Genomic DNA, 25845 nt, shown 5'->3' on the forward strand with positions numbered 1-25845 from the left:
CTGACTAAAGCACCCGAGTCTTTCATCACTCGAGGTCTTAACACACTTTTTCCAATATTAGTAAAACTGCACAAAATTACCAAAGGGGTCCAGGAAACCTATTATATTCCATAAGGTGCATAACTATTAAACAGTAGACTTTAGTATATTTGTAGACTTTTAAATTTGCAAATTTCCACAACTTGTTTGTGCTTGACAAAAATCCCTGCCTTAAACCTGGATGAATAGAGCATTCGCTGACAGTCCATTTTTGGAGCTGAATTCTGTAGGTTGTATGAGGAAGTCTACGTGCAAGCTTGCTTTTAAAAATGTAGTTAAGAACGCAATATTCTGTCACAATTAAAGACATTCCTCAAGGAACATGGAAATCTTCAGATTAATCAGAATATCCTGCAGTATTCATTTTGCTTACTTCTGCTGCTCTGCTCCCAACTAAGTTCCACTATTATTTCATTCAATTGCAATTGTTATCTACTTAATTCCAGGGCAGAACTTTTGTCAGGAAAGAAGCAATTGTGCTAGACTGTGCCAGTTTGGCTCCTTTGGTACCATTCTCATTTGAGTCAGAAATTTGAAAGCTCCAGCTTCACTGTGGACTTAGGTACACTATTCTGGGAATGAAGAGGAGTAAATCTGCCTACCAAGCTGAAAGTCTATACAGCAACAGCCCTGCCCACTCTGCTCCATGCATACAAGACTTGGACTGTGTACCATCATCATGCCAAGAAGCTCAAACACTTTCACTTGAGCTGCCTTCAGAAGCTTCTGGTGATCAGATGGCAGGACAAAATACCAGACACTGAGGTGCTCACCTATGCTGGCATACCAAGCAGCCAAACCATACTGAGGCAGTCATACAGGGTTGGGCTGGTCATATAGCCAGAACACCTAACACTCGCTTACCAAAGCAAATCTTCTATGCAGAGCTCAAGTCTGGGGTATGCCCTCACGCCAGTCAAAGGAAGCACTCTGAAAGTTTTGCCTTGGAGTTCTGATATTGACCCCAAGTCCTAGCACAACCAAATAAAAAAGTGTGCAGGCTCCTTCGAAAGCAAGTGCATATCAGAGACAGAGAGAAAATGCATGCGGAGGAAATCCCGAGCCAGCAACTCGCCCAAAACACAATCATCTGCAGTATCCTATCCTGTTTGCAGCAGAACCTTCCAGGCTCAGATTGGCTGTAATAGTCACTTAGCACCCTCCAGAACCCTACCAAACACCCAAGATGATGACATCATCATCTTCATCCCAAAGGATGAACCACCGAAGCACATAATGTAGGCATTTCAGTGCAATAAAAGGATTGATGCATGGATGGTGGTAAAGTCCTTCAAATAGAGTATTAAATTGAGGCATTGTCTGCCAGTTCAGGTAAATGTTGAAGATTTTGCAGCACTATTTGAAGAGCAGCATAAAATGCACTCCAAGTTTATAGTAGTACTTCTCCTGCCAACACCACCAAAAATAAATTTAGCTGTTCATTCACTCATTTGCTATTTGTATCACATTTCTCTGTGCAAATGTGTGTCTATTTGTGACTGGCCTTCAAAAGTAATTCATTATTTATAACCCTGGCAAATCAGAATCACAGAATTCTTCCTGATGACGTGATATGATTTAATTTCTTTCTGACACTCCCTCTTGAATGTTCATTACTTACTTTGTCTGCAGCTGCCAACAGATTGTCAGCCATTTTATCGAGGTTTGGTGCTTTTCCTGTATAGATAAATCTCATCATTTCTTTAAACACTTCAGGATCTACATCATTTATTTCTACTCTGTTCTGTTGAAAAAAGGTTAAAAAGAGATATCAAATATAATATAAATTAAGAGGTTAAAAACTAGGCACCATCTCTATTATTTGATTCATGCACTAACAGCTTTTCTATTGCAATTTATATTAGCGATGTAAACATTTGCACAAAGTTGTACTGTTAGAATACAAAGGCAAACTGCTCATCTAAGTCACAGTAATGCCAAAAAGCCAAAATCAAATTATGAAAAAAATATCAATTTGACTGTCAAAATTTCATTTAAACTTAAAATTAACACGTGCATGACAATCTTACCTTCTTGCTTTCTTCCATTTCATGTTCAAACATTGCATTAAAAACAGGCGATCGAGCTGACAAATGGGAAAAAAAAGGGCATAAGACCAAGATTTTTAAAAATCAATTAGATGAATGTAATTTATTTAGGTCAGAAATTACCTACCTGCTAAAATTGATTTGTGAGCTTTGAATTCTTGTCCTCCCACATAAAGGGAGCAGTCTGTGAATCTAGAACTTTCCAATAGATTCCCCAAATCATCTGCCAGCCGACATTCTGGAACCTTTAATGTATTCATGTTTGATTGGCCGGATATATTAACAGAGTCTTGAACTACACTCACCTGAACCACAGAGGAAAGAAAAAAAAATCTCAAATATCAATACACAATAAAGCCCTTTTTAACAATCTAATAAACTGTATTGTCATATTTATTTAATCTGAAGTTAACAGGTCAATTGCTTAAAATCAAATTGCTTATTTGCGTTTCACAGAGTGCTTAAGTTAACAGTGGCCACAGGCTTCAATAGTATCGAGACATTCCTATGTAGAATGATTCACTTCTACTGCATTCTTAACAAAAATAAACAATTCAGGCCTAGATTTTCCTCCATAATCTCAAAGTTGTACCCAAAATTGTGCCTCAAGCTCCACCCAATCTTATCAGAATACAGCTGAACTTCAAATGGGCATAAATTAATGCAAACAATCTGGGCTCAAAAAATGGCAAAACCGCACTAGAGTGTTTCTTCTTTGTTTCTTAAAATCTCAAGTTTTAACTAATTTAATCATCATTCACGTACACCCGGTAGGGCACAAATAACAACCTGAAAATTGTAACCTTTTCAATTTTTAATATGTCTTGCTCTTTGCTATAAAAATGAATTGAAAGATGATACAAAGCAGGTCTCTGATGAGAAACTATTCCATTTAATTCAACTGAAACCAGGGTTTTCACTACTTTCAAAGGAACCATGTGCTTCTGACAAATGAGTGTCATACGAAGGAAATGTGCTGACATTAGAGCAGATTTTACACTTCAAAAGGTTGATAATGGAAAGCAGCACAAACAGGTGTTCAGCAATTCAGTCACTGCAAATGATGCATGATGTCCATTAGAGATTTTGAATTGGGGAGCAACACTGGTCAAAAGTCAAGGTGAACTATCAGGCTACCAAAGAAAGTTGGCTACAATGGGTAAATAACCCAAGGCGGCATATGAGTGATTCAGTGCACAAAAAACTTTGAAATTTTAATTAAGTAGGAAATGTGGAAAGTCAGAGAGATCGTACAACAGCCAACAAAAAAATGGAGGGATAACTCTGTCTGCTTCTCCACTGGCAAGAAATTCTTATACTAGCGCTGTCCCATGTGATCTCCCCTTATCACCACTGCTATTATTTGAATATATAGGCCACGTTAATAAGGAGAAAGCTTATTTCTTCCTCGCTAATTTTTTTCACTAAATGAAATCTTCAACATCGAGACAAATTGGGAGAGAGAAAAGAACGCATAAATAGCATTGTTAACAACAATTCGTTAAGAACATTCATCAACTGGTTGCTTTGAGGTCTATAATCACAATGCTTGACAGGACATTTATTTCATCTGAGTTTTCAGAGCGCACGCAATCGGAAGCTTCCTTTGGATTGCATCCAATGGAAATATCACAGGAGGTTTAGAATCAAAGTTATATTGTGAAAAATAAGCGCTTAAGGACTATTGTCTATGTGGAAATGTCTATGCAGTACTACATTCTTAAATAGTGTTTTCAAATTTATTCAACACAAATATCCAGCCCACTTCTACCCCCCCATCCCCTCCCAATGCCAGACCCCCCCAGCCCCTCACTGCCCCGAATGTCCGGCCCACTGCACCCCCTCCTGATGTCTGACCCCTCTCTCCACACCCCCCCCCCACCCCCCCAAAATCCCCACCCCCATCCGCATCCCCACCCAACTTCCAAACACACCTACCCCACCAAATCCTATACTATAACATCCTCGGAGTGGCAACCAGCCAATCCGTGCCCACTTTCCTACGCCAAATTTTTTCCGTGGCTGTCTTGCCCGGCCTGAGTTGGAAGGCCAGGTGAGATCCACGCAGCGCTGCTATCTCTGAATCCAGCATCGAAGTCCAGCACTATCGAATTGAAGGAGGAAACACCCCCTTTTTGTGGCGCTAGTTGCCGTAAAGCAGGTAAGTTTAAAGGTCCCATTGAAATCGATAGATCAGGGAGGAGGTAAGTGCCTAAAGTAAGTGAAAAGGATTTGGTGGGGTAGGTGTGTTTGGAAGTTGGGTGGGGATGCGGGCGGGGGTGGGGATTTTGGGGGGGTTGGGGGGAGGGGTCAGACATCAGGAGGGGGTGCAGTGGGCCGGACATTCGGGGCAGTGAGGGGCTGGGGGGGTCTGGCATTGGGAGGGGATGGGGGGGTAGAAGTGGGCTGGATATTTTGACGTATGGAGGGGAGTGAGGGGAGGACATCAGGAGGGGCGGAGTGCTGGATTTTCAGGGGGAGTGGCACGGACATGCAGGGGATCGGTGGTCAGGGGGTAAGAGCTGGCTCTGTGGGGGAGTCAAGTGAGTAATCCCATGTGGGTGGGGGGAATCTCATGGAGGGGGGCCGGCGGGTGGGGGAAGAGACATTGTTGGTTAGTCAGGGGATGGGTAGTTCCCTGAGGGTCAGGGCTGTGGGTGGGTGGGGAGGTGGAAATCGATCTGGGTCTTTACAATGGATTTTATTTCTAACTTTTTCTGGGTAACTATTGGTATAACCCTGACGGAAACACCCAAAGTTTGCGATTTAAACTGCATTTTCAGATGGTTCCGAGCGCAGCTCAATTGCCCAGAGGAAGTGTGCACTTCTGGTCAAATGCAGTGCAAACCCTTACCTGGGAACTTCCCAAAGGGAATCCCCAGTGCATCTTTGGGGTAGTCCCCAAATCCGCACTGGGGAGCTCAGAAGTTACAGCACAATGTTTTCAGAAGCATTTTAAGTTTATTTCCAAAAACACGGATGGTTGAGATTCTAATTCGTTTCCTTCAGAAATATTCCAATTTTCCAAAAATTGGCAATAGCTGATTGATCCACCAAACTTCATGACATTCTTGTAACCTCTTAGTCAACCAAATAATTGTATTCATAACAAATTCATCACACAGCATATTTAACTTGTCCGCCTAAATGAAAATACGATGCATTATAATCATAACACCCATTCCCAGAGGCCACATTTCAATTTGCTTTTTATAGAGTATAATGACATATAATTAAGCAGTAATCTTGCCAGAGTTTCTCACATATCCTGTAAATACTCAGATCAAAGTGAAATTATGATCACTTAAACATTTGTCACTCAGGAGCTGCTAATCCGTCAACAGAGTGATAAACTGTCAGTAAGACAATTCCAGTCTTCTCAGCCCAGAAGTTCAATACTCTTTGTTAAGGATATTGCCCATTGAGGTAACAATTAGGGTCAATCGCACTGTGAAAGTGTTCAAATTTCTTTACAGTCTTTGCAGTCTCAACATATCAGGTGATGTAAATGTACTGTAATGACAGGTGTACATAAAGCTAATTGTTATAATTGAGTGAGTCATTGACTAAATTATGCGCTAGGCATTTTCTAGAAGGCAGTCTTACATTAAGTGTATAGAAATTATGCAAGTTCTCTGTAGGAGGGAGTCAGGTAATAAGCAGTGAGAGTGAAATATCAAGGAAGACCTAGTTCATCAGTAATTGCATATTTACCAGCTGGGGCATAAAACATTATAACTTGATTGCAGTTCACATTAGAAAAATATTTACAAATACATCAGAAAAATATTAATTTAGAAATTATATGCCTCCACTCCAGACTATAAAATTGATACACATATAATTTGCACTGACCATAGATTTATCCCTCAATAACATCATAAAAGAGAAAAGGATGGCTCAATCAGTAAATGCAACACTACTGGCAGGATTTTCAGCACCCGCCCGCCGCCATGATCTTTCAGTCCCCCCACAAGTCAATGGACTTCTGGTTGGGGCGCAGCCTCGCCCTTGGTGAGTCCTACTCATGATGGGGCTGGAAAATCCCGGCCTACGAGTGTGATAGATTAAAGTGGTCTTAAATACAAACACAAACCAAATTCAGGTTAACTCTGAAGGACTACACAATGGTTATGAGTTCTGGAATAGGACATTACACAAGAGCACAAGAAATAGGAGCAGGGGAAGACTATGTGATTTGTCTAGACTGTTCCATCATTCAATACGATCATGGCTGATCTTGGGCTACAACTTGAATTTCCTGCCCATTCTCTGCCCCTCGATTCCCTGAGACACCAAAAATCTCTCTATTCCAACTTTAAATGTATTCAACAATGAAGCATCCACACCCTCTGGAGTAGGGAATTCCAAAAATTCACAATCCTTTGAGTGAAGTAATTTCGCCTCATCTCAGTCCAAAATAATCGGGCACAGTCTCAGGATAAGGTGCCATGTTTTAGATTCCATGACCAGCGGAAACAATCTATCAGTGTTTACTCTATCAAGCCCCTTCAGAATCTTGTATGTTTCAATGAGATCGCTTCTCATTCTTCTAAACTCCAGAGAATATCAGCCCAATTCACTCAGCTTCTCATCAAAGTAAAACCCTCTCATCCCAGGGACCAATCTAGTTAATCTTCCCTGGAATACCTCCAATGTTAAATTGAATGTGGAGATCAAAACTGTACACAGCATTCCAGCTGTAGTGTCACCAAAGCTCTGCGCAACTGCAGCAAGATGTCTTTACTCCTGTACTCTAATCGCCTTGCCATAAAAGGCCAACATGTCATTTGCCTTCCTAATTGCTTCCTGTACCTGCAAAGTAACTTTCTGCATTCCTTGTATATGCAGACCCAAGATCTCTGAACAACATTTAAAAGTTTCACACCTTTCAAAAAAATACTCTGCTTTTCTATTCTTACGATCAAAGTGAATAAGCTCACACTTCCCCACATTATGCTTTATTTGCCGTCTTGTTACCCACTCAATTAACTTGCCTATGTCTCTTTACAACCTCTGTGTCCTCCCCGCACCGTACTTTCCACCTAGTTTTGTATTGTCAGCAAACCTAGATACATTACTCTTTGTCTCATCTAAGTCATTCATAGAGATTGTAAATAGCTGAGGCTTCAGCAGTGATCCTTGCAACACTCCACTATTCACAGTCTGTCACTTGAAAATGATTCATTTATGCCCACTCTTTGCTTCCTGTCCATTAACCAGTCTTCTATCCATGTTAACATATTACCCCGAACTCCATGAGCCCTTATCTTGCCTCCTAACCTTTTGAGTGGTACCTTATTGAATGCCTTTTGGAAATCTAGGTATATCTACTGGCTCCCTTTATCTACCAGACTAGTTACATCCTCAAAAAACTCCAATAAATTTGTCAAACAAAATTTCTCTTTCATAAAACCACGTTGATTCGTTCTGGTTATACTAAGCTTTTCTAAATACTTTGTTCCGACTTCCTTAATAATAGGTTACAGCATTTTCCCAAAGATTGATGTAAGGTAAACTGGCCATGATGTTTAAGTGGGCATGTAACTGCTTAAAATTTATTGCACTGGCACATAGTGTATGTTGTTGACCAAGGAACTGGTTCTGTCAGGGATCAAATATGGAGTCTGCAGCCCTGGCATGTGGTGCTGGTTCTTATTTGGTAGGCTAATTGAAGGAGCATTGGATCAAAGCTTCCCAGATGTCCTTGCCTCCCTGGAGGTTACCCAGGTCTGCATCTATGCCCCCAGCATTCTCCTGAGCGTGCTCGTGCCCGGACTCACCATTGGACTCATCATCTGTTGACTGTGCAGCTGCATCAAGATCTTCTTCCTCAACTGCGTCCCCCCTTTCCAGTGCCAGATTGTGGAGAGCACAACATGCAACCACTATCAGTGACACACAATCTGGGGGGTACTGCAGTACGGCCCTTGAAAGGTCCAGGCTTCAGAAGCGCATCTTGAGAAGACCGACAGTTCTCTCTACCACCACACTTGTGGACCCATGGCTCCTAATGTACCGCTGCTTGGCCTCAGTTCTTAGGTGGCGGAGAGGCATCATGAGCCATCTTTTGAGTGGATTGCCCTAGTCACCCAGCAGCCATCCATCCAGCTGGGCTGGAGCACTGAAGAGCCTCAGCACCTGGGAGTGTCTCAGGATGTAAGTGTCATGGGAGCTGCAATAGTAGCTGCATCCTGTGGTCATACTATCTGCGTGTTGATGGAGTGGAATCCCTTCCTGTTGATGAAGGTTTCCTGCTCACCCACTGGCACTAAATTAGTTATTAACATATTGCGTTTTTAGAAAATAATACTGGAAAGCAGTAATCAAATCTAAGTGTACCATGCCAGTATGCCAACTTGCATTAAGTACAAGCATTTTGTTATGCTTTATTGCTTTGTGCTCTTTTTCTCCATTCAATGCATCTAGAATGCTGGTTTTTAGAATGCGGTACTACATGCAATAGTTGATTGTTTTAAAAAAAAGTCACTTGTGACTCAAATCATCAAACAAGTGCTAACTTAATTTAATGGGTGACAATCAGGAATGGGCATGCTAAATGAAAGTCACTGCCTTAAATAGGTGTTAATTACTGTAGCAGCAAGCTGAACGAGCATTGTAACTTAGGAGTGAGTCATCAGTACTCTATAAAAGCAGCCAGGTTTGCAAACCACACAGAGTAAGGGGACACACCTTGCAAGCTTTGTACTTATTACATAAGAATGGTCAAAGCAAGAACGAACAGTTGCATATACATTAACTTATATTTTTCAGGGAGTGACTCATTACATAAGGCAAACGGATACAGCAAGATTTTACGACAAACTATGTAATTAAATATCAGCAACAAGTATTTGTAATAATATTCACCTACTTCACAGAACAGGGTAAGTTTATCATCTGGAAGAAGACCATTTGCTTCATCTAGAAGAAAGTCTCTACGGATAAACTTCTTGAAACCCCAGTCCTTGCCCTGGACAAATCGGTATGCCCTTTGACTTTCTATTAAAAATAAATGAAGAGAAGTGTAATGATGGCAAACCCCAACAATGAACATTTATGTAGCATTACATTAATCTATTTCACCATACAAAGGAAGGATTTCCACTGTTCACTATTTCTAGCCAAACCATGAAATCTGTTTCATATGCAATCAGTGAATAGGAAATCTTATCCCCTTATACCTAGGAAATTTCAGCTGTTTTGTCAATCTTTTTCTTTCTGAAATGATAGTTCTTTGACAAATCAACCCAGGTATATAGCAGAAGATAAAATAACGAAATGACAGTCTCTTTAAAAGAATGCCACACAAATTTTTGTATAGGAAGAGAGGGCGTTTCCCAAAACCATCCAGTCAAGGTACCAGCAATATTGGGTCGGTCTAATAGGCCTGTGGCACATTGACTCTGCATGCTGAAATTGATGCATTCTTGCAAAAGAAATTTGAAATCAAATGAGCTCTAAATTTCAAATATAGAACTAATCAATTTTTTTTTTTACAGAAATGGACACAGGTTCTAAATTAAGGGCAAACAGAGGTGTAACAGCATATAGTTTTCAGATTGTCCTCATCAATCAGAATATCAGTGGGTCTCCATGAACAAGGCCACAAAGATGACCACAAAGGCTGTAACTTCAACTTTCATAGCATTGAGCTTCAGCCCAATTTAGTGAAAACTTCAATGTTTTTTTAAAGTTGGTACGAAGAAACAGAATACCATTAACACAAAGCTTTTCCACTTGATAGTTGGATAGTAAACACCTTATGAGATCAGTAGAATACTTGTTACTTTAAGATTCCATTACATTAATTACTTCTTCCGAATTTCAACAAGTCAATATTCTTGTATTTCGGCAAAAGAGTTGATCAACCAGCTGAGAGGAGAGACTCCCAGAGAACCATGTTTTATGTAATTAATATGGAGTGACCACTGCAAAGTTCCCTCTGCTGTTACGAAGGAAGTTCCAGGATATTGACCCAGCGACAGAGAAGGAACGGCAGTATAATTCCAAGTTAGGATGCTGTGTCACTTGGAGGGGAACTTCCAGGTGGTGGTGTTCCCAAGCATCTGCTGCTCCTGTCCTACCAGATGGTATGGGTTACGGGTTTAGAAGGTACTGTCGATGGAGCATTGGTGAGTTGCTGTAGTGTATCTCCACCACTACAAAGGTGGTGGAGGGAGTGAATGTTTAAGGTAGCGGACAGGGTTCCAATCAAGCAGGATGCTTTGGGTTATGTCACGCTTTTTGGGTATTGATGTAGCTGAACTCATCCAGGTAAGTACATCACATCCTGACTTGTGTCTTGTAGACAGTGGAGAGGCTTTGGAGAGTCAGCAGGTGAGTTACTCAACACAGAATTCTCAGCCTCTGATCTGCTCTTGTAGCCACAGAATTTGTGTGGCTCGTCCAGTTCAGTTTCTGCTCAATGGTAATCCCCAGGATGGGAGATTCAGCAATGGTAAGGTCACTGAATGTCATGGGAGATAGTTAAATTCACCCTTGTTGAAGATGGTCATTACATGATACCATGCGGTGTGAGTGTTATTTGTCACTTGTCAGCCCAAGTCTGAATGTTGTCCAGGTCTTGTTGCACATGGACACAGACTGCTTCAGTATCTGAGGAGTCACAAATGGCGCTGAATGTTGTGCAATCATCATCAGACTCCTGACCTTATGAAGCAGCTCAAGATGGTTGGGCCGAGGACACTATTGTGAAAACGTCCCAGGAGTGAGATGATTGACCTACAACAACTACAATCATCTTTCTTTGTGCTAGGTATGACTCCAACCAGTGGGAAGTTTTCCCCAATTTCCAGTGACTCCAGTTTCACTAGGACTCCTTAATGCTACACTTGGTCAAATACAACCTTGTTGTCAAGGGCTGTCACTCTCACCTCACCTCCTGAATTTTGTCCATGTTTGGACCAAGGATGTAATGAGGTCATTAAGAGCTGGGTGACCCTCTTGGAACCCAAATAGAACATGAATGAGCACGTTATTGCTGAACATTGTGCAATCATACTGCTTATGCTATTTGTAGCTTCACCAGGTTAACAGCTCACTTGTAGGTACGCCCGGTGCTGCTCCTGTCATGCCCTCCTACACTCTTCATTGAGCCAGGCTTGATCCCCCAGCTTGCTAGTTTTGGTAGAGAGGGGGATATTCTAGGCCAACTGTGGTTGAGTACAATTCTGCTGCTGCTGATTGCCCACAGTACTTCTTGGATGCCCCGTTTTGAGTTGCTAGATCTGTTCAAAACCTGTCCCATTTGGCACGGTGAATAGTGTCACACAACATATTGAAGATGCCTTCCATAATGATGGTGGGGCTTCCACCCCCACAAAGGCTGTGTAGTGGTCACTCCTACCAATACCATCATGGACAGATGCACCTGGGACAGGTAGATTGGTGAGGATGAGGTCAAGTAAGTTTTTCCCTCTTGTGGTTCCCTCGCCACCTGCTGCAGACCCAGTCTAGCAGCTATGTCCTTTAGGACTTGGCCAGCTCGGTCAACAATGATGCTCCAGCGCCACTCTTAATGATGGACATTGAGATCCCCCACCCAGAGTACATTCCGTGCCAATACTCAGTGTTTCTTCACGTAGCAGTCAACATGGAGTAGTACTTGTGTGGAATGAATTCAACAGCTTAGGCACCAGGGTTGGGGGTGGGGGGGGTGGTGGTGGTGGTGGTGGCAGTGGTGGTAGGTGATAAATCAGCAGGTTTCCTTGCCCATCTTTGACCTGATGCCATGGGACTTCATGTGATCTGGAGTCAATGTTGAGGACTCCCAGAGCAACTCCCTCCCGACTGTATACCACTGCTGGGTCTGTCCTGCCGGTGAAACAGGACATTCCCAAGGATGACGATGGTGGTGTCTAGGACATTGTCCATAAGGTATGATTCCGTGAGTATGACTATGTCAGGCTGTTGATTAACTAATGTGTAAGACAGCTCTCCCAATTTCGGAACAAGCCCCCCAAATTTTAGTTAGGACGACTCTGTAGGGTGTAGAGGGCTGGGTGTGCCATTGTCGTTTCTGGTGCCTAAGTCAATGCCAGGTAATCTACCTAGTTTCATTCCTTATTGACTTTTCCACAGTGGTTTGAGACAACCGAGTGGCTTGCTAGGCCTTTTCAGAGGGCAGCTAAAAGTCAGCCAAGTTGCTGTGGGTCTGGAGTCATAGGTCGGCCTGATCAGGCAAGGACCACAGATTTCTTTCCTTAAAAAAAGCATTAGTGAACCAGATGGGTTTTTAAGATAATTGACAATGTTTATCACTGACATCAAGCATTTGACTGAGTGTGGCATCAAGGAGCCCTAGCAAAAATGAAGTCAATGGGAATTAAGGGGAAAGCTCTCCGCTGGTTGGAGTCATACCGAACACAAAGGAAGATGGTTGCGGTTGTTGGAGGTCAATCATCTCAGTTCCAAGACATCACAGCAGGAGTTCCTCAGGGTCGTATCCTAGGCACAACCATCTCAGCTGCTTCATCAATGACCTTCCTTCCATCATAAGGTCAGAAGTGGGGGTGCTCGCTCATGATTGCACAAGGTTCAGCATCATTCACAACTCCCCAGATACTGAAGCAGTCCATGTACGAATGCAGCAGGGCCTGGACAATATCCAGGTTTGGACAGACAAGTGGCAAGTAACGTTCGTGCCACACAAGTGCTAGACAATGACCATCGCCAATAAGAGAGAACCTAACCATCGCCCCATAGCATCCAATGGCATTACCGTCACTGAATACTCCACTCTCAACATACTGGGGGGGATTACCATTGACCAGAAACTGAACTGGACTAGCCATATAAATACTGTGGCTACAAGAGGTCAGAGGCTGGGAATCCTGTGGTGAATAACTCACCTCCTGGCCCCCCAAAGTCTGTCCACCATATACAAGGCACAAGTCAGGAGTGTGATGGAATTATCTCAGCTTGCCTGGATGAATGCAGCTCCAACAACATTCAAGAAGCTTGACACCATCCAGGGAAAAACAGCCCACTTGACTGGCACCACATCCACAAACATTCACTCCCATCACCTCCAAAATACAGTGGCAGCAGTGTGTACCATCTACAAGATGCACTGCAGAAACTCACCAAGGCTCCTAAGCAGCATCTTCCAAATCCATGACCACTAACACCTAGAAGGCATCAGATACATGGGAACACCGCCATTTGGAAGTTCCCCTCCAAGCCATTCGCCATCCTGACTTGGAACTATATCACCGTTCCTTCACTGTCACTGGGTTAAAATCCTGGAAATCTCTCCCTAACAGCACTGTGCGTGTACCTACACCACATGGTCTGCAGAGGTTCAAGGAGACAGCTCACCACCACCATAAGGGCAATTAGGGATGGGCAATAAATGCTGGCCTAGCCAGTGACGGCCACACCCCATGAACAAACGAAGAAAGTTAAGGAGGTCCTATGCAACGTAAGCAGTGCACAGATTTGGGTGTACTTAGACAAGGACAATTAGACACTGATGGTAGAGCAGACGTTGTATGGTTTGATTAAGAAGGGGTATGTGCCCAATAACATTCTTTCTAAAAACTTGATCCAAAGATATTTAAGCCTTTCCATGATCTTAGAACAGGCAGTAGAAAGGAAAGAAATCTGTTCCCAATCTGTCGATTGCAACTTGTAAAATGAAAGCTCCCTCCCAGATCAGGTTGACATCACTTAGCTGGAAGGTAACTGGGGAAGCTCCAGTCAAAAAGAGTCAAAAGCCAAACAAAAAGCATTTTGGTGCTGAATTCAGAGAGAAACCTAAAGGAAAAGACAACTTTGTGCCAATAAATAGAGCTGTATTGAAGGTTGCAGAAGGAAAATGAAGCTATCTGGGAGACAGCAAAGCAAATACAAGAGGGTTTCCTATGCCAAAAGAATTCCAGCAGTGGGCTGGGCAATAGCAGTGAGACTCAGAACAGAGGTGTAAATCAACCAGTGGAATAAACTTCCTGGCATTGATAAGCATCAGAATTTAATGTAATTCACGGAATCAGCGTTTGGTCTCACTGCAAAGCGATTTCTCAGTTCTGACAGTAAAAGTTTACTGTGATGCTGGTCAGCACGAGCTGATTCAATTTGCTATCTTGTAAATGACAAAGATTCAAAAGCAGATGCAAATAATTTATATGCCCCACACTAGTCACATTGAGAGACTTTTTCCTTTTGATTTTTCATGAAGATTAGGCAGTTTTTTAAATTCATTCATGGGGTATGGGTTTCAATTGCCCACCCCCGATTGCAGTTGAGAAAGTAGTGGTAAGCTTCCCTCTTGAATACAACTGAGTGGCTTGTAAGCCAATTTGAGGGCTAGCAAGAGTCAACCACACTGCTGTGTCTGGAGTCACATATAAGCGAGGCTAAGTTAGGACAGTAGATTCCCTTCCCTTAATGATGTCGATGGTTTCATGGTCATCTTTACTGATAGTAGCTTTTTATCCCAGATTTACTGAACTAATTGAACTGAATTCCCCAGCAGCCATGGTGAGTTTTGAACTCGGGTTTCCAGATCATTAGTCAGGGCCTCTGGATTTCCATTCGGTGACATAGCCACCATGCTGCTATATCACTTAAGACAGAAGCATGCCCTTATTAGTGTGTGAAAATGCAAAGCAAGGATGACAGTTCCCCCTTCGTGGATTGCCTTGACATGGTGGAGAGGCTTGTGTGCACCGACGATTCCTTGAGCAATGCTGTCAGGTGCTCCTTGCACCTGATAGGGCCACTCATGGTGGCAAGGTCGGGGAGGGGGGGGGGGGGGTGCCAGACAAAGTGTGATCCAAAATATCTTCAATAGCAGAACAGGCGAAGGAAGACAATATATCTCACTAGCTGCAAAGGCAGAAGAAAGCTGCAATGGCAAGGTGGTCCTGGTCATCGTGGTTCGACACATCATTGAAACGTCACCACCAACCCATCAAGATTATGTGGATAATGACAACACCCCAAGGTCCCCACGTTAAGCAAAATCATGCACTGACTTCTACCCGGGTCCATTTGCTGAGACCTGTGGTGATAGAGAATTGGCAGAGACAGGGCTGTGAACCTGGATGTCCCTAATCAAGAATCTGCATACAGGTGACTGATGCATGAAGGTTGTTGGAGACCTATGTTGGAATAGAGGTATCATTGGACAGCGGAATTTATGACTGAGCAGTCCTCTTCTGGATACTCACCGCTCACCCCCAAATGTGGATGGAGTTAGAAAAAGGTCCTCTTAAAAATAGGCTGTCCCACTTTCTCCTGGCTAGGGAATTACATTCCGCAAGATCACCATCTTTCTTGTCAAAGAGAGAAAACTTTAAATTTTGCAACTTAAAATGTTAGAACACTGATGGATAATCTCAAAAGTCTAGAAAGAGGAACTGCAATTGCATCATGTGAGCTATCAAACTCCAAATTGGCATCACCACCCTCATGAGACCTGCCTTCCTGGGGAAGGACAGCTGAAGGAACAAGCAGGGGGATACACCTTTTACTGGAATAGAAAGGCTGGCAGGGACCCTCGTGCCCATGGAGTTGTTTTGCATTTCAGAATAAAGCCTTTGATGCACTGCCAGAACTCCTCAATTGTATTAATGAAAGACTCATGACACTTCACCTGCAGCTCAGCCATAACCATTAAGCCACTGCCAACAGCTCATATGTCCCAATACTCGACTCTGATTAACATGTTAAGGAAAAGTTCTACTCTGACCTTGCTGAAATCCTCACTGCCATCCCAAAAGAGACTTTAATTCAGGCTCGGCTGTGACTCCGATGTCTGGAGCAGAACCGTTGGGAAAAGCCAATGCAAATGGCGTCCTCCTGCTGACAAAGTGTGCTCAGCATGGCTTCATTATAACAAACACCCTCTTCCACAAGGACAAATACAAAAGCACATGGATGCATTCTAGGTCAAAACATTGGTAATTTAGGGTTGCCAACCCTCCAGAATTGGCCCGGAGTCTCCAGGAATTGAAGGTGAATCTTCAGAACACTGCTGTGTGCAATCCTGGACAAAAAAAAATCAAAAAAATTGTTTTCTTTGGTCATTTTCTTTTAACATTTCTCTTTACCAGGTATAAAAATATTAAAATTAGGGGGGGCAAAAAAGGCTGTCTGGCTGACAGTCAAGCATCACCTGATTGGGTAATGAGTCTTTTTGCTTTCTGATTGGTGTAGGAAGGCAATACGTCACAAAGATGGATGTGTTGGCCAACTAATAGCAAGAGTGTGGGGGAAAGTCATGAGTTGAAACCTCCAGATTTCATTTAATCATAGTTGGCAACCCTATGGCACTTCCTGGATTATGTCATTGTTCAAGTCAAAGATCTAAGTGACATCTGTATCACTCGATCCATGTGGGGCACTGATGCCTGCTGGACAGATCATAGGCTTATTTGATTGGCGATGAACATCCATCTTGTGCCAAGTCATTGCAAGGCTCAAAGGTCCATGAGGAAGATCAATATCTCAGCCCGACCAAAGAGAGGAATCCTAAGTGCAGCTCACAACCAATCTGGAAAATTTTCACACATCCAACCCAATTACAGAGCAGTGGGATCAAATAAAGTCAGCTGTACTAGACTCCTGTGACCAGATCATTGGGTTTGAGCATTGTCATCACTAGGACTGATTCAATGAAATGATGCAGAAATACGTGACCTCCTGGAACAAAAAGGAGCAGCCTTCATTGCCTGGCAGAACAACCCAAGGAGGCAACATTCCAAAAGCTGAATGCTGACACTCAAAGACAAATACAGAAGATAAAGGTCATGTAGTAGGAAGAGAAAGCCACAGAGATCCAACAACATGCTGACCATCAGGACATGTGGAGTTTTGTTGAAGCCAACAGGTCCATCTGTCGACCAAGTTCAAAGGACAAAATCCCCTTTGCTCACATGATGGCGTTTCTCTTCTTAAGGATGAAATGCCATCCATCAATACGGCAAAGAACATTTTCAACTCTCCTCAACCGTGAATCCACAACAGCAGCCGATACATTCCAGACTATTCCACAGTACCCTGTGGTAGAATCCATGGGTGAACCACCATTGATGGAAGAGCTGCAACAAGAAATCAAACAGATGAAAAACAACAAAGCCTTTGTCCCTAATAGTATTTCAGCTGAGGTCTTTAATGCTGGTGGGCTTTGCTCATATCAAGACTCCATGCCTTCAATCTATGGATTTGGGAGGAAAAGAATTCCCTCCCAACTTCAGGAATGTGACTAACTTCAAGGGAGATAAATCATGTAGTGGAAACTATCAAGTTATTCCCCCTGTTCCCTAGCATGGGCACACATTCTCCTGAATTGTCTACTTCCTGTGGCTGAGAAAATCCTCCCAGAGGACGTGTGGCTTTAGACCTTCCAGATGAACAACCTGACATGGTCTTTATTGTCAGATAAATCCAAGAAAAATGTCAAGAACACCAGGAACCTTCATTACTTTCATCGACCTGACCAAAGCATTTATTTCAGCAAATCCTGAGGTTCTGTGGAGTGTACTGCAAAGATTTGGATGTCCAAGAAACTTCATCATAATCCTGCAACTGCTTCATGATGGTATGATGGCAAATGTCAAGTGAGAGATCTGAAACAGATGCCTTCAAGATCCAGGCCAGGGTCAAGCAAGGCTGTGTGATAGCCCCTATACCATTTACAATCTAGCTGAAAGTGGCTGTACAACTCATTAAAGATCAACCTCAGTTGCCTCTGTGCCAAAACTGAACTGACCCTCATCTACTGTTTGCAGATGTATGTAATGTCGTTGCCCAATCTGCACCAGATTTTCAAGCCACTCTCAATCTCTTCAATTCTGCTTACAAGAAACTCAGTCTGCTGTTGAACGCTACCAAAACAAAACTCATATCAATCCACACCTGGTCAGCCAAATATTCCACCTATCATATGTTGATGGGGAGACTCTGGAATATGTTGAATTCTTCCCATACCTTGGCAGCTACCTCTTTCAAAAGGTCACCATTGGATCATCTGCACTAGCTCAGCCTTCTACAATCATGGGCAGCAAGTGTTTGACAACAAAAACCTCCACAAGTCAACAAAAGTAATAGCATACAAAGCAGTTGTCATCACCGCACTTCTGTACTTCAGTAAGACCTGGACTGTGTATTAACAACAAATAAAAGAGTGCGAGAAAAATTCTAGCGGCAATGCCTCTGCTGCATCCTCCAAACTCAATGGGAGGACCGTTGAGCAAGCATTAGTGTCCTTCCTGAACCCAGCTTCACAAACATTCAGGCAAAATCAACTTCAATGGATTGGACATTGTGCCCAGATGGCCAGAAAGTGCTACCACCAAGAGTTGCTGTTTTCCAAACTCTCAAATGGCCAACGTCCCAGGGACTTTAGAGCGGACAAGATGTTTTTCATTTGTTAGCAAAGGTAACCTAGGTGTTTGGTAGCGTAACATGACAGCAGTAATAGTTTTAGCCAGTAAAATGTATTAGGTAGGAGCCTATAAAGCAAAGGCTGCTGGGACACTTGACATATGTTAGCTTAAATAAACTACACAGCAAAAATTAGTCCAGACTAGCCTGCAGCAGGCGTGAACCCTGTGATTATAGGTAGATAGGTGCCAGGCGTTAGAATGCTAAGTAAGATGAGAGGTTGCATCCTAGGATATTAAAGGAAATAACTGCAGAGATAGTGGATGCACTGGTAGTAATCTCCCAAGAGTCCTTAGATTCTGGAAAAGTCCGAGAGGATTGGAAAACTGACAATGTAACACCGTTATTCAAAAAGGGAGGGAGACAGAAAATAGGTAACTATAGGCCAGTTAGCTTAACATCTGTCATTGGGAAAATGTTGGAGTTTATTATAAAGGATGTAATATCAGAGCATTTAGAAATGCATAATATAATCAAGCAGAGTCAGCATGGCTTCATGAAGGGGAAATCATGCCTGACAAATTTATTACAAGTCTTTGAGGAGGTAAAAGCAAGGTAGATAAAGGGGAGCCAGTGGATGTAATATATTTGGATTTCCAAAAGATGTTCGATAAGGTACCACACATAAGGCTACTTAATAAGATAAGAGCCCATGATGTTGGGAGTAGCATATTAGCATGGCTAGAGGACTGGTTAACTAATAGAAGACAGAGAGTTGGGATACTGGGGACATTTTCAGGATGGCAACCTGTAACTAGTGGAGTGCCACAGGGATCAGTGCTGGGCCACAATTATTTACAATATATATTAATGATTTGGATGAGGGAAATGAATGTACTATCACCAAGTTTGCGGATGACACAAAAATAGGTTGGAAGGCATGTGGTGAGGATAACATAAAAAGCCTACAGAGGGATATAGACAGGTTAAGTGAGTGGGCAAAAGTGGCAAATGGAATATATGAGAAAATGTGAGGTTATGCGCTTTGGCAGGAAGAAGGGGAGCTGAATATTATTTAAATGGAGAAAGACTGCAGAAAGCTGCAGCACAGAGGGATTTGGGGGTCCTCGTGCATACAAGTTCAGCAAGTAATAGGTAAGGCAAATGGAATGTTGGTCTTTATGTCAAAGGGAATGGAGTATAAAAATAGGGAAGTCTTGCTAAAACTATACAAGGCACTAGTTAGATCACACCTAGAATACTGTGAACAATTTTGGTCCCCTCATCTAAGGAAAGATATACTGGCATTGGAGGCAGTCCAGAGAAGGTTCACTAGGTTGATCCTGGTGATGGAGTGATTTTCTTATGAGGAGAGGTTGAGTAGGTTGGGCCTGTACTCATTGGAGTTTAGAAGAATGAGAGGCAACCTTATTGAAACATATTAGGTTGCTTAACATGGTAGATGCTGAGAGGTTATTTCCCCTTGTGGGAGAGTCTAGGACTTGGGGGCATCTCAGAGTAAGGGGGTGCCCATTTAAAACAGAGATGGAGGAGGAATTTCTTCTCTCAAGGGGTAGTTAACCTGTGGAATTCTTTACCGCAGAGGGCTATTGTGGTTGGGTCGTTAAGTATATTCAAGGCTGAGATAGACAGATTTTTAATCAGTAAGGGAATCAAAGGTTATGGGGAAATGGCAGGAAAGTGGAGTTGAGGATTATCAGATCAGCCATGATCCATTGAATGGCAGAGCAGACTTGCTAGCCAAATGGCCTACTTCTGCTCCTACATCTTATGGTCTTAAGGAGATCTACAATACTTATTGTGACAGTAAATGCAGGTAATGGGGTGTGAGTCACAGGAATGCCATGGTACACAGCAGGATGGGATAGTTCTGGAACGCTTTGCACTTATTGTAATAGATTGTGAGCCTATGTGACCAAGAGCAAACCCGCAGACATGAAAGGACAGGGACTAAATGTACAAAAGACAATGTAACAACTCAAAAGGCAGAGTACTGACTTGGACTGGATTGACTAAAACAGGCTCCCCCCGTGATCACTTGAATAAACAATCAAAAGCTGTACCAGAGTCTCCGAAGTGTTTGATTTCACTGCAACACTACCGGCTAAAATGCTGACAACTGTCCATCAACTTGCACCATGCTTTAAGTCACTACGTCTTACAGATGAGGCAGTGCAGCAGAGAAGGAAAGAAAAAAGAAAGCAAATGCTGCACTCCAGATCCCACTATCTCATAGAACATCCTGCCCCTTGTGCCCAAACATCTGTGGGTCAAGAATCAGTCTGTTCAGTTACTTGAAGACCCATGGCAGAAACTCATGACCCTGAGTAGACGTCATCCCTGAATCAAGGGACAGCTGAGCTGACTGTCCATAAACAGGTATTTTAGTCATGCCATGGCACTGATGATAGAATTTACATTCTTTAAAATATTTAAAGCATTTGATTCACTGATGAAAACCATCCCGTAAATCTTATTACACATAAGTTCCCCAGTAGGATTGGGCTGGATAGCTCTTTTTCAGCCGGCACAGACAGATAGGTCGAAAAGCCTCCTGCTGTGTTTTAGATCTTCTATGTTTCTATGATACATCCTCGATGTTGCCAGATAACGTGTACTTGTGTGTCCCCGGCCAACATTTATCCCTCAACCAGCATCGCTGGAACAAATGAGTCATTATCTCACTGATTTTTGGGGGAGCCTTCTGTAATAAATTGGCTGCCATGTTTCTTACTTTACGATGGTGAACACACTTCAGAAGCAGTTGATTGGCTGTCAAGCACTTTGAGACGTCCAGAAGTTGTGAAAGATGCTTCATAAATATAAACTTTTTTCATAATCTGATCGGAGGTTTAATCACAGATTAGACTAAGCGTTTTGGGACATTATTCCACTTTAAAGATACTGCATAATTGCAAGTTATTGTTGGGCTTACTCCATCTATCAAGTTGCTATCCTTAAGCTTTCAGGAAATTGCATGGAGCCCAGAAGACAGGTCAAATAAGGAATAGATGACACACAATCTATTGCAACATTACAAACAGTTTGTGCATTGTTGAAAACGTTTCAGTGTCTATTGAGAGGTTAGTTGAAAATCTCACTAAAGAAAAAAGAATGAATTAATGTGCACTTATTTGTAAGATAGGTTGGGGAACTTCATTAAAAGGCATGACGGTGGATAGGTAATTGCTAGTATTTAAGGAATGAATGCATGCATTACAAAAGTTACACATTCCTTTCTGGTGCAAAAAGACAACAGCTAAAGCAGCCCAACCATGGCTAACAGAAGAAATTAAGGATAGTATCAGATCCAAAGAGGAGTCATAAAAAGCTGCTAGAAAAAGTAACACCCTGAGGATTGGGAGCAGTTTAGAATTCAGCAAAGATGGACCAAGAGATTGATTAAAAATAGGGAAAAATAGAGTATGAGAGTAAACTTGCAAGGAACATAAAAGCAGACTATAAAAGTTTCTATAAGTATGTAAAAAGAAAAAAAGATTACAGTCCAAAACGGGAGAATTTATAACGGAGGACAAAGAAATGGCAGAGCAATTAAGCAACTATGGAGGAAGACACAAATAACTTCCCTGAAAAGGTAGGGAACTAGTGAGGAGGAGGAATTGAAAGAAATTAGTATTCCAAAAAAAAAAGTGCTGGAGAAATTAATGGGACTGAAAGCCAATGAATACCCCAGGGCCTGATAATCTACATCCCAGGGTACTAAAGGAGATGGCCATGGAAATAGTTGATGCATTGGTTGTCATCTTCCAAAACTCTGGAACAGTCCTAGCAGATTGGAGGGTGGCAAATGTAACCCCACTATTTCTAAAAAAAGAGGGAGGGAGAAAACAGGAAATTACAGACTGGTTAGCCTAACATCAGTAATGGGGAAAATGTTAGAGTCTATTATAAAGGATGTGATAACAGTACACTTAGAAAATATATATGGGATTAGACAAAGTTAACATTGATCTACGAAAGGGAAATCTTGTTCTGTCAAATCTACTGGAGTTTTTTGAGGATGTAACTAGCAGAATAGATAAGGGAGAGCTAGTCAATGTGGTATATTTGGATTTTCAGAAAGCTTCTGATAAAATCCCACTGAAGAAGCTAGTGTGCAAAATTCAAGCACATGGGATTGAGGGTAATATAATGGCATGGATTGAAAATTGGTTAGCAGACAGGAAACAGAGTAGGAATAAAGAGGTCTTTTTCGGAGTGGAAGGCGGTAACTAGCGGAGTGCCACAGGCATCAGTGCTTGGACCCCAGCTATTCACAATATATATCAATGATGTAGCTGAGGGAATAAAATGTAATATTTCCAAGTTTGCTGATGACACGAAACTTGGTGGGAATGTGAGTGGTGAGGAGGATGTTAAGAGGCTTCAAGGAAATTTAGACAAAGTTGAGTGAGTGGACAAATACATGGCAGATACAGTATAACGTAGATAAGTATGAAGTTATCCACTTTGGTAAGAAAAACAGACTGGCAGATTATTATTTAAGTGATAATGGATTGGGGAATGTTGATGTACAAAGGGACGTGGATGTCCTTCTACACAAACCACTGAAAGCAAACATGCAGTTAAGAAGGTAAATGGTAAAAACAAAAAACTGCGGATGCTGGAAATCCAAAACAAAAACAGAAATACCTGGAAAAACTCAGCAGGTCTGGCAGCATCGGCGGAGAAGAGCAAAGTTGACATTTCGAGTCCTCATGACCCTTCAACAGAACTCTTTTAGATAAATGGTATGTTGGCCTTCATTGTGAGAGGACTTGAGTACAGGAGCAAGGATGTCTTACTGTACCTGTACAGGACCTTGGTGAAATCACGCCTGGAGTATTGTGTAGTTTTGGTCTCCTTACCCAAGAAAGGATATACTTGTCATAGAGGGAGTGCAACGAAGGTTCACCAGACTGATTCCTGGGATGGCAGGATTGTTGTGTGAGGAAAGATTAGGTCAACTAGGCCTGCATCCACTGGAGAGGGGATCTCATTGAAACATATGCAATTCTGGATGTAGGATGATGTTTCCTCTGGCAGGAGGGAGTCTACAACAAGGCGTCAGAGTCTCAGGAAACAGGGTAGGGCAATTAGGACTGAGATGAGGAGAAACTTCTTCACTCAGAGGGTGGTGAACCTGTGGAATTCTCTACCACAAAAGGCTGTAGAGGCCAAATCACTGAATATATTTAAGAAGGAAATAGATTTCTAGACTCTAAGAATGTCAAAGGGCATAGGGAGAGAGCGCAAGTATGATGTTGAGATCGATCATATTGCCATGATTATATTGAACGGCAGAACAGGCTCAAGGGACCTACTCCTGCTTCTATTTATTATGTTTCTACAAACTTCATGACCTCAATGTCTCAAAGTGCTTTCCAGTCAATGAATTACTCTTGATGCATAAGCACATAATAAAGTAGGAAAAGGTAGCAGGCAACAAGGTCCCACACACAATAATGAGATAAATAATAATTTGGACTGTTGAGATGTTGATTAAGGATTGATCAGGACTCCCTTCCTTTTCTTCAGAATAGTGCCGTAGGATCTTTCACACCCACTGTAGAGGGCAGATGGAACTATTCAATGTCGTACTGAAGAATGACACTGCTCCTTTAGTACTGGAATATCAACTGCTCAAGTCTCCGCAGTGGGACTTAAACTCATGATCTTCTGTCTCGTAGCAAAGTGTGATGCCACTGAAGCAAGGATGACACTACCTAACAGGATAACTGTCAATGCCCCTGATGATTTACGCTGAAACATTCAAATAAAATTCCCAGCAGCATTGTCACACCAACTAAAATAATGTCAATAAATTACTAAACATAAATAACGCAGGGAAACATACTTTCAAACTTTATTGGGCAAGTACAGTCACCAGAAATATTTTTTCATGTAAAGAATGTTCAATATATACGTAGAGCTTACCCATAGCTTTTGTTTCTTCCCTTTTTGCATTCAATAATGAGAATTTAAACTTCGCTCGAACTTCACTTTTGGGACAACTAACTAAAAGCAAGTATAAGGAAAGGTAGTCTTTGCTTTCTTCATCTAAACCCTTTGGGTTTACTCTGAGGCACCTGTAACATATATATTTTGAAAAATGCGTCAGTTAAAAAGGAGCTTTCTTCCACCTCAAAAATATTGCATTTTATTTGTTAAGAACAGACTTATTAATACCCATTAACATTATATTACATACTCTATATGGCAATTTATAGGTTTTCCGAATAAGCTTCAACATCTACAACCAGAAATTATCATCGAAGGAGAAAACAACAAACTGTCTCTTTAAGATATCAGCACTCAAAGTTAAGGATATCATTACTTTAAAAGAAGAGGCTTACAATGTTGCCAAAGAAACAAGAGCAAGTCTGAGGATTGGGACTGTTTTAGAAACCAGCAATGGGCCACCAAAAAGTTGATAAAAAGGGACAAAATGGAATTTAAGAATAAACTAGGCAGAAATATAAAAACAGATTATAAGAGCTATTATAAGCAAATAAAAGGGATAAAAGTAGCTAAAGTAAACATTGGTCACTTAGAAGCAGAGACAGGAGAAATTATGCTGGTTAAATGAGGAAATGGCAGAAGCATTGAGCAAATATTGTGCGGCTATCTTCACAGAAGAAAACACAAGTTCCATCCAGAAATAGGCAGTAACAAGGGGCTAAAAGGAGTGAGGAAATTTAGGAAATTAATATCAGCAGAGAAAAAGTATTGGAGAAACCTAAGGGACTAAAATCTGACAAATCCTCAGGACCTGATGGCATACACCCTAGGCAGGGTTCTAAAACAAACAACTGCAGAAATAGTGGATGTACAATTTTACAAAATTCTTTAGATTCAGGAACAGTCCATTAAATTGCAAGTTGGCAAATGTTACATTGCTTTCCTAGAAAGGAGGGAGAGAAGAAACAGTGTGAGCTGCAGGCCAATTAGCCTAACATCAGTTGCTGGAAAAATTCCTGAATCTACTATTAAGGAAATCTTAACAATGCACTTAAAAAAAAGTATAGTATGATTAGAACAAGTCAATATGGTTTTACTGAAGGGAAATATTGTTTGACAAATTTATTAGAGTTTTTCGTGGATGTAACTAGTAGGGTAGATAAAGGGGAGCCAGTCGGTGTAGTATACCTGAATTTCCAAAAGGCATTCAATAAGGTGCCACACAAACAAACAGTCAATAGGCAAGATAAGGGCTCATGGAGTTGGGGGTAATATTTTAACATGGATAGAGGATTGGTTAATGGATAGAAAAAAAGAGTGGACATAAATTGGACTTTTTCAAGTTGGCAGGCAGAGAATAGTGGGGTGCCGCAAGGTTCAGTGCTGGGGCCTCAGTTATTTACAATCTATATTAATGACTTAG

The 25845-nt window shown here is 41.9% G+C and overlaps 1 protein-coding gene across 10 annotated transcripts in view; it reads right to left on the reverse strand.

The window, feature by feature from the left end:
* The window catches only part of spopla (speckle type BTB/POZ protein like a), a 234251-nt gene that overhangs the window by 16499 nt on the left and 191907 nt on the right, over positions 1-25845 (reverse strand). For all 10 annotated transcript variants that reach the window (XM_041201293.1, XM_041201299.1, XM_041201292.1 and 7 more), the window contains 5 exons: positions 24399-24550; positions 8962-9089; positions 2215-2392; positions 2070-2125; positions 1661-1783 (listed from right to left, as the gene is read on the reverse strand). In XM_041201293.1, the coding sequence (XP_041057227.1) occupies positions 1661-1783; positions 2070-2125; positions 2215-2392; positions 8962-9089; positions 24399-24550 (637 nt within the window). The remainder of the gene's footprint in view (positions 1-1660; positions 1784-2069; positions 2126-2214; positions 2393-8961; positions 9090-24398; positions 24551-25845) is intronic.

Source organism: Carcharodon carcharias, chromosome 12 (genome assembly GCF_017639515.1).
Source record: "Carcharodon carcharias isolate sCarCar2 chromosome 12, sCarCar2.pri, whole genome shotgun sequence".
Taxonomy (NCBI): Eukaryota; Metazoa; Chordata; class Chondrichthyes; order Lamniformes; family Lamnidae; genus Carcharodon; species Carcharodon carcharias.